Source organism: Taeniopygia guttata, chromosome 8, assembly GCF_048771995.1.
Source record: "Taeniopygia guttata chromosome 8, bTaeGut7.mat, whole genome shotgun sequence".
Lineage (NCBI taxonomy): Eukaryota > Metazoa > Chordata > Aves > Passeriformes > Estrildidae > Taeniopygia > Taeniopygia guttata.
In genome coordinates, this window is record NC_133033.1 from 3,267,219 (window position 1) to 3,285,602 (window position 18,384).

Genomic DNA, 18,384 nt, shown 5'->3' on the forward strand with positions numbered 1-18,384 from the left:
GAGGATAATGATATAAATAGCAGGAAGTTTATGGAAACTTTGCTGAAATTGTTTGTGTTGAGCTGCAAAGAGGTAAAAGTGCTGGTTGAGTGCCAGGCAACCCTGCACATATGTCCCTGTATAACCTGTACCTTTGCTATCCTTTTGGAGTCTGTGGACTTCATTTTTACATACTAATTGCATACTAAAATAGAGATATTAAGATTTATGAATACTTATTGGTTACAACACACTGGTCTCCAATTGCTTTTTCCCCACTCTGTCTTTTCAGCTGACAGATTTTATTGTGCCCCTGAGTTGGGAGCTCTGACACCCCACTATGTCAGAGTCGTTCTCTTGCTTGTTTCACTCTGTTTTTACGAAGTGTCTTCATTTTATTCCCATCAACTTTCATTGTCTTTAATTATGTCCCTGAACTTGTAAAGCTGTTTCTCCTAACAATGGGTACTTTGGAAAGGGTAACAATTGCTTTTCCATGAACTACAAGGCAGGAAGTGCATTGTTTCTTTAAAAAAATTACCAGATGTTTTTCAGGACTGACTACTAACATTAAAAAAAAAGACAGAAACTATTATTTTCCAAATAACCCAAGCATAATTTTGTTATTGTGTGACTCCTGTTTGCATTTAACTGAGAACTGCAGCCTAAGCCAATACTCAAGAAGGAATTTCTCTCAAGCTAAGTGTGTAAAGTCCATCTATGTGAATACTGACTCCATGGACTCAAATCCATCTGAGTGCATCATGTTATTCCTTATGCTGTTCCTTTCTTGTGCTGTTCCTGCCAGTCCAAATACTGGCATTGGGGTACCTGCAACTGGTTGTCTTGTGTTCCCTGACTGGAACAAATGAATATTCCTTGTCCTTGCGTGCAGGGATTATTAACACAAAATACCCAGTGCTTCCCAGCAAAGTGCATTTTATTTCTCATTAAAAATTAAAATGTATACTTTAAATGATAAAAGGATATTTTTTAACATGGATGGTACAGTAAGAAGAAATTACCCGCATCACACATGCCTGGAAATTTGCCTGTTGTTCCCAGTTCCCATGCCTCTGGATCATAAGCTGTTCATGATGGAGCGATACTCTCTCTGGTGCTCCACCAGCTTCAAAAATACTTCGTATTTCTTGTCATAAAATCTGTGTAAGAAAGTTAATGTCAGCAAATGTCAGAAAGTTAATGTCAGCAAAGCCTGAGATTTGAAGATTTAAATCCCCTGCAATATATATGTTTACTTGCTTCTCTTAGCATTAAAGACACTTTGACTCTTTCCTAGGTAGCGCTGCTGCTGGGGTCAGAGCCCTCCCTGTGCACTGCTGGGGCAGTTTCCACCCGAGCTGTGATTTCCAGCTGCAATTCCACCTTTTGTTTCCCTACAGCCAGCTTGGCTTCTCAGACAGAATCTCTGTTGTGAGAGTGAGGAGACACCACAGCTTCACAGAATTCATTCAGGTGGGAAAAATCCTCCAAAATCACCGAGTCCAACTGTTCCCTCAGCACTGCCAAGGCCGCCACTGTCCCGTGTCCCCAAGTGCCACATCCACAGGGCTTTTAAATCCCTCCAGCGATGGGGACTGCCCTGGGCAGCTGTGCCAGGGCTGGACAACCTTTTCCACAAAGAAATTTTCCCAAATATCCAATCTAAACTTTACTCGTCACAGCTTAAGGCTGTTTCCTCTTGTGCTGTCACTTGTTATTTGGAAGCAGAGCCCAACCCCCTGTCTGTCCCCTCCTGTCAGGAGTTGTGCAGACCCACAAGGGTCACCCTGATCCTCCTTCTCTGCCGGCTGAGCCCCTTCCCAGTTCCCTCAGGAATTCTCCAGCCCCTTCCCAGCTCCCTCAGGGATTCTCAGCCCCTTCCCGGCTCCCTCAGGGATTCTCCAGCTCCCTCAGGGATTCTCCGGCCCCTTCCCAGCTCCCTCAGGGATTCTCCAGCTCCCTCAGGGATTCTCCAGCCCCTTCCCAGCTCCCTCAGGGATCCTCCAGCCCCTTCCCTGCTCCCTCAGGGATTCTCCAGCCTCTCCCCAGCTCCCTCAGGGATTGTCCGGCCCCTTCTCGGCTCCCTCAGGGATTCTCCGGCTCCCTCAGAGATTCTCCAGACCCTTCCCGGCTCCCTCAGGGATTCTCCGGCCCCTCCCCGGCTCCCTCAGGGATTCTCCGGCCCCTCCCCGGCTCCCTCAGGGATTCTCCGGCCCCTCCCCGGCTCCCTCAGGGATTCTCCGGCCCCTCCCCGGCTCCCTCAGGGATTCTCCAGCCTCTCCCCAGCTCCCTCAGGGATCCTCCGGCCCCTCCCCGGCTCCCTCAGCCCCTCCCGGGGCCCCGAGTCCCCCCCAGCCCCGTCCCCTCAGCCCGGGCCCGCCGCCAGGGGGAGCCCGCGCGCCGCCGCCCGCGGAATCCGGAGTCCTTAAAAATGTAACGCAAATTACCCTTAAAATACAATGTAATAGAAGATAATCCTTAACAACTACTAGAAATGCTCGTTTTAAATGTTACATTAGAAATCCTTAACATAGAATATAAAGAATCAAACTTTAAAAGTTAATAGAAATAATCCTTAGAAATACAGTATGAACAATTCTTATAAAATATAATGTATCATGATTCTTAAAGTATCTGTATGCGAAACATTACTGCAGTCGAGCAGGGCTGCAAAAAGATACACCCCAACCTCATCTCCAGACCCCAGCTTTATCTGCCTTGAACTCTCCCAGTGGAACACACCATTACCTTTTATGCTCGTGGTTGGGCTGCACGACTCTCCCAATTTTCCCCATTTTCGCCATGGCCTCCTAGGAAAAGACAAACACCAACTGGAAAAGCCTGTTTTGATTTAAAATACTTTTTGACAAGAACAAGATGTTTCAAAACCAATCGGAACATTAATGATGTATTTTGTTTCGGCTGAACAGGCCAGATGGCAGCAAATATGTTCAATCCCATTATAAAGTAGTCAAGAGAACAAAGCTCTGCAGATCCTAAGTAACCAAAGTCTGTTCCTCTCTCTCACTGGGAGTCCCAGGCAGAACAGAGTTATCTTTTATTATTTACTCTAACCAAAGGAAATGTTAAACACTGCGTCCCCAGAGGGGAGGGTTCTCAAATAAAATGATACTGTACTTGAGATCCTGTAATCACATTCTGAAAGTATCAGTTCCCTGCAGCAAGGGAGGACTCGAGAGTGCTCCACAAGCTGAAGGTAACCTGGGAAGGTCTGTTCTGCAGCTCACAGCTGCCCTCACATTCCAGCACAAAGATGCAAGAGGCAAACTCTGATCCTGCTCTGCTTTTGACCAAAATTAAGCCAGAGCTCACAGAATCCCCTACAAAAGGAGTCTCTGGGACAGCCATGTGCGAAAGGGAGAGGGATGAGTAATTTGGTTCCTTTCCTGATCTCTGTGAGATTCTGATTTTCCATGGATTCTCTCAGGCAATCCCACTGGAATGAGAATCACCAAAGTTAAGAGGCCTGAGCTCTCAGGATACAGTGGAGGCAGCAGACATACAGTGATTTCACAAGGAGAATCAATGCAACAGCTTTTAGGTGGGAGAATGTTAAAAACATTAAAGGTCAGGACTCAAGAGTCTGTGTGTGACTAAATCAGGGTTCAGAGTTTCTAAGTAGGACCCTGAACCTGTTTTAATGCCTAAGAATGAGGATGACCCTGCAGAACCCTTTGCTGCTGCTAGAACCTTCCAACTGGCGGCTACAGCTGGATTTTTAAAAGGTTGAATGATTTTACAGGCTGGAATACCTGCTCTAGTGAAATCTGTGCTTTCCACTAATCCAGCACTTGACAGCAGAGGATCTCACAGAGCTTCACAACGTGGAAGAGCAATGTCAGTGTAGTGTCAGCGGCCCAGGGCAGGCTCTACCAAAGGCGAAAGCATTGCCAGGTGTGCAGTCAGGACTCCACTCTGTTAAGGGTGCTGATACAGCAGCAGGGAATATTTCTGTTCTCTCATATGCTCGTTCTCCTTCATACGTGCAGAGGTTGATTGTGCTTCGATTCCCCAAGAAACACCCTTGAAATAACACTTGCAGAGAGATAGTGTGTTCTTTTCCTGGGACATGTGAGCCTGCTGGCACTGAGATTCTGCACAGCAGCCAGATTAAAATACTGCCATGGAAAGGCTGATATCCTTCCCAGGAGAGAAATGGGCATTTTATTCCCTGTCCTTTAACAGGTGACACTGACAATGCTCAAGCATTGTCCCTGTTTACAATAGTCAGTCCCTTACACTGCCAGCTGGATTTACAGACTATCCAAAAAATGAATGAACACTCAGGGAATAAAAAGCAAAAAAAAACCGACTCAAAGTAAAAGCCAATTCTCTCTGGTACAACGACTACTGCTTTTCCATTGTGCCTTAGGGAAAACAAAGCCCCCTGAAACATTTTCTCACTACTGGAAGAGTCACCTTCCTTTCTGCTCCCTGCTTTACACCTCCTTTTGAACTGCCCTGGAGACACTGCATGAAAAAAAACCCATAACATCTGAAGTGTCTAAACAGGCAAATCCATTTTTTATCACAGGTGCAACAAAAATGAAAAGGAGGGCCAGGCTTTGCATTTCCCTGTGTGTGCACACTCAGGACCAGGACACAGCACCATTCCCAGGCTATGTTCTGCCTCTGACAGGGGTGCTCCATGCACTCGTGTTCTGCTTTACTCTCACAGCTTCCAGAAAATGTTGCTTCTCTTCTGTTGGACCCCCATCATCCACCCTCACCATCTTCCTGAGGAGGAAGACTTCCAAGTTTATCAGTTTCTCAGTTTATCAGCTAAAACACTTTGGTGTTTTTAAATCTACTGAAAATACACAGACCTTTTGAGAATCCACAGCATTAAAATCTCACAGCAACTACCATGGTTCTGTGGAATAACATGGCAAAAAAATACACAGCCAGCAATTTTCAACAACTCACCCATTCTGTGTTGCTCAAAATATCCTAAATTAATTCCCTCTCTCAATTCACATTTTAGTTGTGTGTTTTTCTGTGTTTTAAAGTCAGTTTGGTCATTGTTAGCTTGAACAAAAAACTTTACTCCCAGAGGAGAGTCTTTTCAACAATTTTCTGGGGACAAAGAGGAACAGAACATTGAAAATATGAATTTATAATGAAATGGGAAACAAAGGAACATTAGAATTGCATTACTGAATCGGATCAACCTTGTGCACTGCTCTGTCTCCAACAAAGCCTTAAATATAGCAAAGTGATAATACTGCCGTTCAGAAATAGTTTGTTTGAGGGTTGACATCCAAATCCATAACTCCAGTCACCAAGGATTTCACAATCTTAATTTGAATGACGCTCTATCTTCTTTGTTTGCCAGTCTAGACAGTACAATGAATACAGTGATTTAAAACACAATGAATTCTCTCTTAAAACAAAATATTTTGTAAAATTGCTTTTTAATCATTTCTTTTCTCCCTTTCCATAAAGGCTATGCTATAAATAAACCCTGAAAGTTCGCATTTGATCATCATTTCTAAAGGCTGGGCAAGAGGCAAGTGAAGGGTTTACACAGGAAAAAAAGAGAGGCACTGTGGAGCAGAAATAAAGGGATGCATTCATGATTTCTAACCTTTTGTTGGAGTGTCAACGCTGAGACAGATACAAGCCAGTAAACACTCTGCTCTCCATGGAGAGAACCCAGCCCAGCAGGGTTATCCCTGCCTGGGAAGGGACAGGGAACCAAACTCCCCAAGATCTCAGGACAAGGTGCAATTTTGCTGCTGGGAAGGTCAGTAGCCACTCAAATCCACTCTCCAGCATCATCTGGGGCTGGGGATCCAACACTTACCAGCTGAGGAATGCAGGGCAGCTCCATTAGGCAGTGGATTTCCAAGGGAAACCCTACTGGAAACCCAGGGAAAATCCTATCTCCTAGGGAAGCCCAACTTTGACACAGTATCTTAAAGCTGTGAAATTTCAACTGTTTTCCCTTCAATAATGGGAAGGAAAATGTTTCTTTTAACCCTGTGTGGGAGGAGGCACCAGAAGACACCCATCAGCCTGGCTCAGGAGCCACAGGAGGTGCACACTTCAGGCTGAGAGACACATCTTCTCTGACTCCCTGCCCTTGGGATCCTCCAAGAGCTGCCTCACAAAACCCAGCACGTCCCACAGGAGGAGACCACATCCCTGGGCACTGCACAGGGAGGCCAGTGAAGCCCACTTGTGGAGAGAATCACAGAATCAACTAGGCTGGAAGAGACCTTGGAGATCATCAAGCCCAAACTAGAATAGTCCCCAAGTCTGATTTTGAGCTGTGACTCAAGGAATGATGAGGCTGAATACTACTGAAAATTGATGGGATATGAGCCTTAAAGTAAACAGCAGATGAGAAATCAGATTTAGGGACACCAGTCTTAGTTTAGAAAGTCAAGTAACAAAATCTCAGTTGGACTTTTTCTTTATTTTGAGACTTTAAAAATTGTACCCAAAGTTAAACAGTAAGGCATCTGAGTACAAATGCATCTTCCCAGCTGTGTTCTCACCACTCAGTCATTTTGGTAATCACAAGAAATACTTGGACTTTAACCTAAGGTAATTATTAACAACGAAACAACCACAGATTATTTCAAGTTCTCCTGTACCATTTCAGTGGCTGAAAGCACATGGCTGCACAAAGCACCAAAGTGGGGGATCTGATGCTCACACTCAGGCCAGTCTCACCTCTCCAGTGTTTCTGTGTTCAATTTTCCTGTCACAGATCCAGCAGTAGGAGGAAAAAAAAAGTAAAAGTTGCCCCATTCACAACAGGCTGATTTCAGGATTCAGCAGGTGTTAACCTTCAAACTATCAGAGTGACTTCCCTTACACTTCTAGTCCTCACAACAAAACAAATAATGTTCTATGTAATAATTTTCAATTATTCTGCAGCAGTGAAGAACCTCTCTCTCACTCATCTCTATTCCACACACAAACTCAGCTAACAGATGTCTTTAGCATAATTTTAAGAAGTTCAGTGACAGATATATTTGGATTTGAGGGGCATAAATAGATTTCTTGAAATGCTGATGTTGAAGAAATACTTTTAAACTTCTCTAAGAATTTTAAGCAAAGCTGCTATTTCCTTCTAGGCTTTTATTTAGGGATTGCTTGTTCCACAGCTTGGAGATGCAAAATTAATCTTATCTGTGTTTACAGGAGTTACATGAGTGTATTTCTGCAGAACATTATTTTTAGTGGGATATGACTGCATGAAGAAAGCATGTGATGGACCATATACAATATTTTTATAGTGTTTTTTTCCCCCCCACCCTTAAATTTGAGTTATAGGGGCAAATCTTGGCAGCATGCACAAAGCCCAGAATCTGTAACTCAATTCTCTGTGGGTTTCTAGATGGAGCGAGCCAAGTTTTAAAACACATTATGAATAAATATAAGAGCTGAGCAAAAAATTCACACCTAAGACCAAAGTGTGAAAATTTGGCTTTGATTCATTTAGTGAAAAGGTGGAAAATTTCACACAAGTTTGTGTTTTCCTTTTGCTCTGATCCAACATAGATTTCTGTGTGTGTATCAAACCTCAGAGAAAGAGAAAGAGGAAGAGTTTTGTCTGTCTGCGCACATGAGAGACAGAGGAGGAGGGAGAAGAGGATGGAAGGATGGAGGGCTGGCAAGCAGGACACCAGCTCAGGACTTGAGTCTCTCTTCCAGGAAAAGGCACTGGCCTTTGGAATCTCTCTGTCCATATGTTCAGGAACAGCACTGGCCCTTCTTACAGGAATATTTTATACATTTGTTTGTTACACTGAGGCAGCTCAAAAGAAGCCCAACATTATTCTACCCTTCCATCCAACCTGAGTTGACAGAGGCCAACTGGATGGATCCTGAGCACTGAGTCAAGGTGCATTTCTGGTTCCAGCACTGAATCAGATTCCAGAAAGTTTCAAGAGACTTCTGGAATTATCTGGGACATGTAATTTATTCTCTCTGCAGTGGGCTGTGCCATTTCCCCAGTCTGGTTTGGCTGAGGCAGAGTTTGTACACTCGAGGTGTGTCTCTAGTTCTGCTCCCAGACCTCCTGCACCTTCCACATCCCACTGAAGGATGGATCACCCAACCTGTCCTGCAGCACCAGAGAAGATTTTCACTCCTTAGTACCAGAACAAATAGAAAAGAGCTCTCACAGCAGCAGAGACAAGCACAGGTAAGGCCACAGGATCACTTCTGCCTCCAGAGCACTGACTTTGCTTCTCCCTCAGTGTCTCCACAGTACCAGCCAGGCTGTGGTCACCCAGTTTGGTGTCCCAGAGCCCAGCCAGGCTGGCCAGCCACAGCCACAGCCCTAAGAGGAGCAGCAGTGGCAGGGCAGCTGCTGGAAGGGTGCCTTGCCATGCCAGCCATGATATTAATTACTTATTCCACAGCCCAAATTTAGAATGGGACGAGGGTCAGCTCTGATTGCCACATCATCTATCAGCTGGAAACTATGTTTGGGTCTAAGCTCCAGCCACTCTGCTACTAAATATAGGTTGGTTAGTTGTTGATTTGAGTCTGCACTCCCCCAGGTTGCCTCTGACTAGCAAATAATTAAGCAGTTTGCTTTGTGAGGGCTCTGCTGCTGGCACCTCTTCCTGCCCAAAACTGCTTGGACACAAACCTGAGAGCTTAGCAGGGGTTTCAGCTTCCCTGGGCAATGGGAAAAGCCCAAGTGCTCAGCTCCTGTTTCAGCTTCAGACTGCTGGCACTGGGTGCCATGAATCAAGTTTGTGGGCACCACCCAAGCAGCGTGGGGCAGGGTTTAGCTGCTCTTCCCCTGACACGAGCCTGTGCAGCTTCTCCATGAAGGGACTGTTCCCTTCAGTGGCTGTTTGTGAAGGTCCCAGCCCATGCCATGGTGCTGATGCCACAGCAGGAATGGGCTCCTAACTCCAGCACCAACTGGCACTGGCAGCACATCTCCCTCATCCCCTTCTGAGGTGGAATAAATTTAACCATGCACAGCATCGCTGTTAAAATAGACTAAGAAGGTCTGTGCATTAAAACCACATGCAAATATATTGATTTAATACAGTTTTTAGGCTTGGAAGTGTTATGCTGACATAGGCAGCTGTGTTTAACAGGGCACAAGCTCAACTAGGAGTCAGGAGAGCAAATTCCTCCACCAGCTCCTGATGCTGGGCACTGCCCAATCCACCCTCTCCCTACTCATCCTTCCTGGGGATGGAGCAAACTAATCCAGGGAACAACTCTGCATAACCTGCAACATATTGCTTTGCTTCTCTGGCCCACTCCTCACCCTTTGCTTGCAGCATCTGTCCCAATGCTTCTACCCTCAATTTCAGGTGGTAAAGCCTTTGGGGCAGTCAGGGCAGCTGTGTGATTCCACATGGACATAGACACCAAGAACTGAGCTGGACACAAAGCAATCCCTCCCTGTGAGGGTGGGCAGGCCCAGGTGGGTGTCCAGAGAAGCTGTGGCTGCCCCTGGATCCCTGGCATGCCCAAGGCCAGGTGGAACAGGGCTTGGAGCAACAGTGGGAAGTGTCCCTGCCCAAACCATTCCACAATTCTGATTTAGACCAGGGAGGGTAAAACAGAGACACTGAAGACCCAGCCCAGGGGATCCTGACACTCAGCTGGGCACTCCACTCAATATTCAGCTGAACTGCACCACTTCCTCCAAGGTGCAAAATTCAGATTTATTTGGCTAATTTCTTTCAACATCCATAATGAACATTCAGCTTTCCTCACATTTAGTCACCAAGTTCAGACTTTTATTTGCCATCTGGCAACAGACTGGGCTTTACTGGGGGGAGGGGATAGGAAAGGGGCTTTTTTCCCCCCTTTTTTTTTGCATCTGTATTTGCTTTATGAGCTATGGCTAAGGCATCATTTACACATGGGGAACTGGATCAGGTTCTCACAATTCATTCCATATGTTCACTTATGCTGTCAAAACATTTTTTCGATCTAATTAATCCGCACACGTCTCTCTGTTCATTTCCCCACTTTGGGCAGTTTCAGCATTTTTGGGGTACCTAGTGGGGATTGTCATAAAACCAACTTCTGCCTATACTCTGCTTTAGGGTTACTCCATCAAGAAAACAAAACTATTTGCAATATTTCACTCTTCTTAATCTATTTATTCTTTCCCTCTTTCCAGCACTGGCTGAGGAGAGTTGATTTTCCTTTCCTTTCCTTTCCTTTCCTTTCCTTTCCTTTCCTTTCCTTTCCTTTCCTTTCCTTTCCTTTCCTTTCCTTTCCTTTCCTTTCCTTTCCTTTCCTTTCCTTTCCTTTCCTTTCCTTTCCTTTCCTTTCCTTTCCTTTCCTTTCCTTTCCTTTCCTTTCCTTTCCTTTCCTTTCCTTTCCTTTCCTTTCCTTTCCTTTCCTTTCCTTTCCTTTCCTTTCCTTTCCTTTCCTTTCCTTTCCTTTCCTTTCCTTTCCTTTCCTTTCCTTTCCTTTCCTTTCCTTTCCTTTCCTTTCCTTTCCTTTCCTTTCCTTTCCTTTCCTTTCCTTTCCTTTCCTTTCCTTTCCTTTCCTTTCCTTTCCTTTCCTTTCCTTTCCTTTCCTTTCCTTTCCTTTCCTTTCCTTTCCTTTCCTTTCCTTTCCTTTCCTTTCCTTTCCTTTCCTTTCCTTTCCTTTCCTTTCCTTTCCTTTCCTTTCCTTTCCTTTCCTTTCCTTTCCTTTCCTTTCCTTTCCTTTCCTTTCCTTTCCTGTTTAACAGGGCACAAGCTCAACTAGGAGTCTGGAGAGCAAATTCCTCCACCAGCTCCTGGGCACTGCCCAATCCACCCTCTCCCTACTCATCCTTCCTGGGGATGGAGCAAACTAATCCAGGGAACAGCTCTGCATAACCTGCAACACATTGCTTTGCTTCTCTGGCCCACTCCTCACCCTTTGCTTTCCTTTCCTTTCCCCCTCACCTTTCAAATATATTCTTTATCATACTCCAGTGTCTACCTCAGGTTAATGAGGAAAGTCCCTACTGTGAGTTTTGATTTGGGATATTTTTTAACTGGTTAATCTGATGTGTGGTTTACTATTAGAAGAAAAAAAAAAAAAAACAACTCAGAAATATGCTTACAGTTTACCCAATCTGGACTGCATTTGGGAAATTACTCTGGACAGGGGCTCATAAAAAACAAGAGACCTTTAGAAAAAGTCTTTCACTACTGTAAGCCAGTAGAGGGTTGAGATGTTCAAACAGAGAGTAAAACTTCATCAAAATACAGAGAGAGCCTTTTAGTAACCTTACAGATATCCCATGTCCAACAAAAAATAAAATAACACTTAAGAGATACAGAGATATCCAATGAGTGGCGAACAAGAAAATAAATCCCCGAAGAAATGAGAAATCTGTTGGGAGTTTAGCCTGGACTGCACAGCACAGAAAAGGCAGCTGTCCATGGCACAAGGCATTTGGTTTCCTTGCCATAATTGTTACAGACAAGAGGTCAGCCACCTTTTCCAGCACACTGCTCCAGAAAGTATTTTTCTTTCCCAAATTAAAGGCTAGCAGTGACTGAACTGAGTGAAGCTGAAGCAAAGCACACTCATCATTGCAGGGGGGTGGACTAGGTGACCTTTAAAGGTCTCTTCCAACCCAAACTGTTCTATGATTCTGTGATCAGCTGATGATACTGTCCTGTTTTGTTTAAAACTGAGCATCCTTTCTTCTCCAGGATCTGAAAATCAGCCCACTAGCACTGTCCTCCAAGAGTGCTCTTTCTAAAAAAAAAAAAAAGCACTTTAAATGCTGGATACATATTGCTAAACAATTTTATTTTGGGAATGATTCCTTAAAAAGCAGAGAAGCCTGGTCTGAGGATGGGATGGCCAGTTAGTTGCCAAATGTGCTCTAATAGCATCTCCCTCTAATAAAGGGAGAGGCTCAACCTGAGCTGTGGAATTCCCATGGACACACAATTGAGAGAGTTTCATAGGAAACTGCCAAAGTCACATCACAATAGGTGTTCTGCTCCCCTTGCTCCTAAAAACTTTGGCTTGTATATCTTTTGGAGACCTCTGGGAAAAGGCAAATACAGTTCCCTTTAGCACTAAAACTTCTCTGTCAGCAGAATCTCTTAATGTGCACAATGTCTGTATACTGCAATCACATTTATTGCACAGAAAACCTGTAGGCACCGACTGTGAACAAATTAATTTGGACTAAACTATTCTTATTGGCAAATGTCAGGTTATTCTCATCACCACCCTGGCTGATGTTTTTCTATACAAAACCAAACCAAAGAACTATTTATTCACACCTGCCCCAGAGCCAGAAAGAGCCTTTGATTCAAGTAATATTCAATAATTTTTGTTACTGAGCAAATCTAAACCTGTTGCCCAGCACCACCAGCAGGAGTTTTAAAGGTATCTGAGGCATATTTTCCCTTAGCAGATGTTCTAAAAAAGCATTTGTATTCATTTGGCAAATAGAAAAGAGCACATTTTATAATTGCCCGTGCCCAAAACAAAGGCTGGTTCTGTTTGCAAGCACCCCAGTTGGAATTAGAAGTGCATTTGCTGTGGGAGTGAGGCACCAGTGGCACCAGAGCTGGGCTGGTCACAGCCTGAGATCCAACACAGCACCATCCTGAAAGCTGAGATCCCATAGAGAAGAGCACCCAGGACAGTCTCCACCTTCCCAAGTTTTGGCCATATGGGAAGCCTGAGGTTTATAAGCTCTGGGATTTATAAGAGCTGGTTTATAAGCTCTCCTTTTTATCTGCAGGAAAGGCAAACAACACCAAATCCTTCCAAGGGATGTTCTCACCTTACAACACCCACCCAGTCACCATTCCAACTTTTACTTTGCTATCTCATCCTATTGTCCCAGCTTTTTAAGAAGCCCCCAGTGAGCTGCACCTTGTGGCTCCTGCTTCCAAGCAAGCCTTGCCCCTTCAGCCACTTAAATGAGAAATTCCTAACCCACTGCTCCTCAAGTGCTTATGGGGAAAAGCTCTTCCCAGCACACCTCCCATGACTGCAGTCACTGGATTCATTGGCTCCTGAATTTTAAGCCATACAGGCCCTGAGATCAACTCAGCTGGTCAGAACATGGTGCTGACAATGCCAAGGGTGTGAATTTGATCCCCATTTGGGGGCCCTTCACTTAAGAGATAGACTAGATCATCCCTGTGGGTCCTTCCAACTCAGAATATTCTGTGATCCTGCGAAGCCTCCTGCACCTCAGTTCCTCACATGTTCCATGAGAATTACCAACACCACAAGATTAATACCACTCAGGAGGGAAAATCTGGCCAATGGGGGACACAACTGAAGAAAAACCACTTTGTGCTTCACCATTCAGCTGATTCTAAGAACTGAGCCAATTCCTGCTGCTGAAGATCTGTCCTTTTATTAAAAGACAGAAAGCTGGGAAAAGAGATGAATAGCAGAGGCCCAAATGGTTCATGGAGCTTTTCACTTGTAGGTCACTGAGCAGAACCTCAGAGAGGTCAGTGAGTGTTGGGAGCTGTGGTGGGCTGCCAGGTTTTTATTGTGTCCTCTGCAAAGGGGATTTACTGGTTTCAAACTAATTTCTATTGTATGCAGTTTTCCCAACATGAAATGCTCCATTGTCACAGCTCAGTCACTGATAACCCTTTGCAAAGCCCCACAGGAGAAACTGCTGCCACCACCTGAACTCCTCCTTTTAAAATCACACGTGGAGAAGTGTGCTGAGGCTGGAGGAGCTCAAAGAGCCTTCCCCAGCCGTGGGTGGGGGCACAGCCCTGCAAGGAGGGTGGCAGTGCAGCTGCACTTTGTGTTCCTGACTGGAGCAGAACTGGGGAGAGGCAGAGCCCAGCCCTGTCCTTTGCTCCCCACGGTGGCTGCTCCAGGAGGGAGGTGAGTGTGTGCTGGCAGCACCACAGGCCTGCTGTCTGCAGAAAGTACTTTCTGAAAGGAAAAAAAACAAAAAAACAAAACCAACCAAGCAAAACAGAAGAAGAAAAAACGAACAACTCTATCATTATCTGATGTGCTGAGATCTCAGCAGAGATCAGCTCAAAGATCCATATTGTTTACAGCAGCTGATGAGTCTCACAAGTGCTGAAGCTGTGCTCTCGCTTAAAGTGCTAACATATTTACAGTTTTCAGTCCTGTCCTTAGCACTTATCTGTCATTTCAAGATGAATGCTCCTTTTGTACAGCCTAATCACTTGCACGAACACTCCACCAGCTCAAAATCCCAGATTTGTTTCGCTTTTCCATTAGCAGCAATTCTGTACTTTGGAAACTGCTTCATGCAGCAAATCTGAAAAAAAATCAACTAGTTTTTGTTCAAAGGTATTTCTTTGGCTGTGATGAGTCTAGAATGGAGGGAAAGATATTAAATTACTTTTATCTGATGCAAGTCTGAATTCTACTGCACACCTTTCTAAACACACTTATCCATTGTTCTGCTCTGGCTTGGTTATTGACATTGGAATAATTAGTGAAGATCTATATAAGATCAGACAGGATCAGCAACTTATATAACTAAACCCTTGATAAGAATCCATTTTTTCATGCTCAACAATCTTTTCTCTATTGATAATATTTCAAACATTTGGTAGGATCCCCTCCTGCCCTCTCCTCTCCCAACAAACAGTAGGAGCATGTGCAATTAAAAGCTGTCAATCATTCTGGTTTTACAGGAATAAAGGAATGTGGGTCATTCTACAACTCAGTAACTTAATTTTAAAAAATGCAACCCAGGCATGCAAGAAAAAGGATACAGTGCTAAGGAGGAGGTCTTACCCTGCTGGATGTTTTACATTACTCTCATTGGGTTACTGGCCTGTCACAAATCAGTTTCAGATACACCTCAGAAAATGCTCAGCAATGCAAGATGCATTTGTTGTTTCTGCTAATCCTGGTCCCACTGCAGTCAAAAAAGGGCAACATCTGATTTTCAGAAGTCTCCAGAAATGTCTACAACTGCATTTAGTTTAGAGGGGTCCATACCTGAGCAAGAAGAGCACCTCAGTTATGTGCTGGACAGCTAAAGCTTCAGGCTGGGAATGAAAATGCTGATCTGGGGTTAGCCTTTGCTGTTCCTAAGAAATTGCCAATCCAATCCCTAAGTGAATTTGTGCTTTAAAGGATGTGGTCTCCCATTCCGTCCCAAATATCCTCTAAAAACAAGAATTCTGCATATGAAGTGCATTTTTGTGCAGATGTACAACACAATCTTTAAATGTTCTGAATGCTGTAAATATGAAAACTCGATACAAACATCAGAGTTGTAACCATGCCACAGTATACAAACCATCTTCCATATTATATACATAGCAATGAAAATTAACACACAAACCAACTCCAGTTCTAAGGTAAGATTTTGAAGTCAAAAGATGTTCCAATTATGTGTAAGTCTGTTGTCAATCTATAGCTATTGCATTCTAACTTATTTTAACCCACCAGAGCAACATTTTAGCATCATCATAGATTTTCTTTGCACTTTTTGTTCTATCACTTTAATACAACAATAAACCTACCTCTGAGGTATGGAAATTTCACTAAATCTGCTTCACAAGTCAGGAGGAAGAATAAAAAGTTACACAACTTGGCCAAAGTCACAGACAAAGTCAGTGACTGAGGTGGGAATAAAATCTATGTACTCTGCCTCTCAAGTTAGGTTACACAGATTGTTCCCTCATTGCAAAATTCTGTTTTTATTTATACTCAGAAGAACTTGGTGCTGCAGTAGTTTGTGTCAATTTGAACTAGCACAGAGTGCCTCCCATTACCAGGCTGTTAATAACAACTACTTTGGCAAACACTGAATTTTCCCTGTGTCCTTAGGAAATACTGCACTAGGTTTTACAGGGTATTTGTTCGATCTGGAAAGTCAGGCAACTCACTCCTTATCTCCAGAACATGAAACAAGCCTGGGATTTGAGGTGTCCAACAGTTCTGGACATCCATATCTGTTCATACTTAAGGAATTACAATAGGAGCAGAGATGCTGATAAAGCAAGAGAAGCCCTTTTTCCTTAACCCTTCCTGGTAACGCTGCAGAAAAATCCACCATGGATGGAATAGCAGCAAAAACCTCTCCAGGCCTAAATCCTACTGCTGTGTTGGATCTGTCCATGGGAGAGTTTCCAGCTTTCTGAAGGCACAATCCAAAGAATGGCAAATACCATCATTTGGAGACATTTAGACAGTTACAGAACATATAAAAAAGGGCAGGGAAGCAGGAAGGCAGTGGAATGACACTGGTGTGAGAGATGCTGTGTAATTAGCCACTAGAGGGAACAAGAGTCATGCTCTTAATTAAGGTGCAGCCTCTTAACAGGGAGGCCTGAGGGTTATCCTTGCCCAGGGAAGCTGGATGGGGAGGGGTTGAAGCCTTTCCCTGTAAACTTTGGAGTAGGACAAAGATTTCCTGCCCTTTGTCTGTGTTTCATTATCCCCTTTCAGGTCTCTATAGGCCTTGGCATAAGCAGGGACTAAGACTTGAAGAATTCATACACCTTTCACATCTCCGACTCTGTTTTGCACCTGGTAAAAATGTTTAAACAAAAACCTGAGATCAGAAGGGATGAGACAAAGGAGAGAATGAAAAAAAAAAAAAAGAAAAAAGGAAAAATTGTAAAAGAGATAAAGCTGTATTTTGCAGACAGGGTACACTTTGGTGCTGGTTCTTTTGAAGGAGAAGGGAAGAAAAACCACATTCACGTCATTGCAAATGGTGTGAAAAAATGTGGAGTGATGCTCTGCTGGCATCAATAGACTGAGACAGTGGTTGGGAGGGATGGGAAGGACCTGCACCCCTCTTGCCTGCTGACCTGACTGGAGCTGCATGAGAAAAATGAATGAGGTGAAAAGCAAAAGCCCCTCTTTTCCTCTGCTACTGCTGAAGGACACAGACCTGTTCAACACCACGGCAAGGACTGAATCACAGACAAACACTCTTTTTATTACCATAAAAATGACAAATAAGTAACAGTTACAGCCTGTAAACACAAGACTCCAATTAAATAGAGTTCTAAGTGGTACAATGTAAGTGGAAGCAGGATCCCACTCCTACTAAAGCCGGCTCAGCCTAAAGAGTATCAGATGTTACCCAGGCCTTAGAAGGCCTGGGACATAAACTATGTGTGTAAGAGAAAAAGAAGTCAAATGACTCATGGCAGAGTTTGTTTTAATATAAATGACTTCTTCTGGCTCTCTGCTTTTAAAGCCTTGCCATGTTCAGATCCTGAACAGCTAACCTGGGCAGCTGGCTCCCTCAGCCCTGTCCTTCAGTTTGTGTATAAGATGCTGGCATTTACAAACTCCTATTCCTCTGGCTGAGGAAGGACAGTTTATTTTAGCGCTGTGATCAGTGCCATCATAAATCTCCCCTCTTCCAGTCCAAGAACACTGGCACAGCCCAGTTAGTGTCCATATGCTGTGCCCATAAAACAAAGGGCATTGCCATGAGGCTTTACTGAAGTCCTGCAAGCCTTGAGAGGGGCCCTGAGGTGAGGGATCAGCACTGACTGAGCCACAAACCATCGCTGACTCTTTGCTTTTCATTATGTGAGGACAGGGCTGAGGGAATGAGATGTAGAAAGAGTTGGGAGGAAAGAAGAAAAGAGAAGACCAAGAGACGGGAAAATAAAATGTGAAAGTTACTAAACAAAAGAGAGGCACAAATCAGAGGCAAAAATACAAGAGGAAACAATAAACAACATCAGAGTGGGAGCAGGGAGAGGGAGATGGTGGCTATTGAGGATTTCATGATGAAAGAGAAAAGCCCCATTCCTATCTTTATTCTCTTTCCATGCCTGATTCTCCTCTGGGATGAGTGAACGTCCATGTACTGAATGCCACACAATTGGCATTTTGAGTCTTATGGAAAATGTGCTGAATATCTACAGGGGCAAAGTTATACAAAGCAAATTTAAAAAAAAAGTGAATCTTGCTTAGTCTCCCTTTCACGCAATGCAAGAATCATCCCTTAGATGGGACTACTGTGAAATTAAATGACCTTGCAACCACAACCAGTAAATAATGAGTAATGTGCTTGTATGCTCAAAGCTTTTATGCCAACCAGTCCAGGAACGTGAGGAGAGCTCATCACAAAAAGGCCTCATTTATCAGAAGGGCTTCACACAGCTTAGCATCTTTAGGGCCATTACTCACCTCCCACACCTAAGCTAAGTGCCAGCTCCCAACCTAGAGCCTAACACACATCCCATTTATCTGCTGGAAGACACATGAGGTGCTTTCCTCAGTCTGGAATAAAGATACAGCATCCAATACCTAAACTACTTAAAGTTAACAGAAATGGGTGATTTCACAACAACATATAGAAAACCATTAGTCTGGGAAAATTCGGCAAAAAATAAGTCTTACCAGACATTTTGAAAGCAAAAGGAGTCTGCAGGCTACAAGGCTCAGCAGAATTTTTGCTGAATGCATCCAAGGTGTTTGTGCTACAGGGCT

General features: G+C 44.0%; 1 protein-coding gene across 5 annotated transcripts in view; it reads right to left on the bottom strand.

The window, feature by feature from the left end:
* Positions 1–901: 901 nt before the first annotated feature.
* FGGY (FGGY carbohydrate kinase domain containing) overlaps positions 902–18,384 on the bottom strand; it is a 129,423-nt gene continuing 111,940 nt past the window's right edge. For all 5 annotated transcript variants that reach the window (XM_032749830.3, XM_032749827.3, XM_032749826.3 and 2 more), the window contains 2 exons: positions 2,731–2,792; positions 902–1,142 (listed from right to left, as the gene is read on the bottom strand). In XM_032749830.3, coding sequence (XP_032605721.3) covers positions 1,061–1,142; positions 2,731–2,792 — 144 coding nt within the window. In that variant the 3' untranslated portion in view covers positions 902–1,060. The remainder of the gene's footprint in view (positions 1,143–2,730; positions 2,793–18,384) is intronic.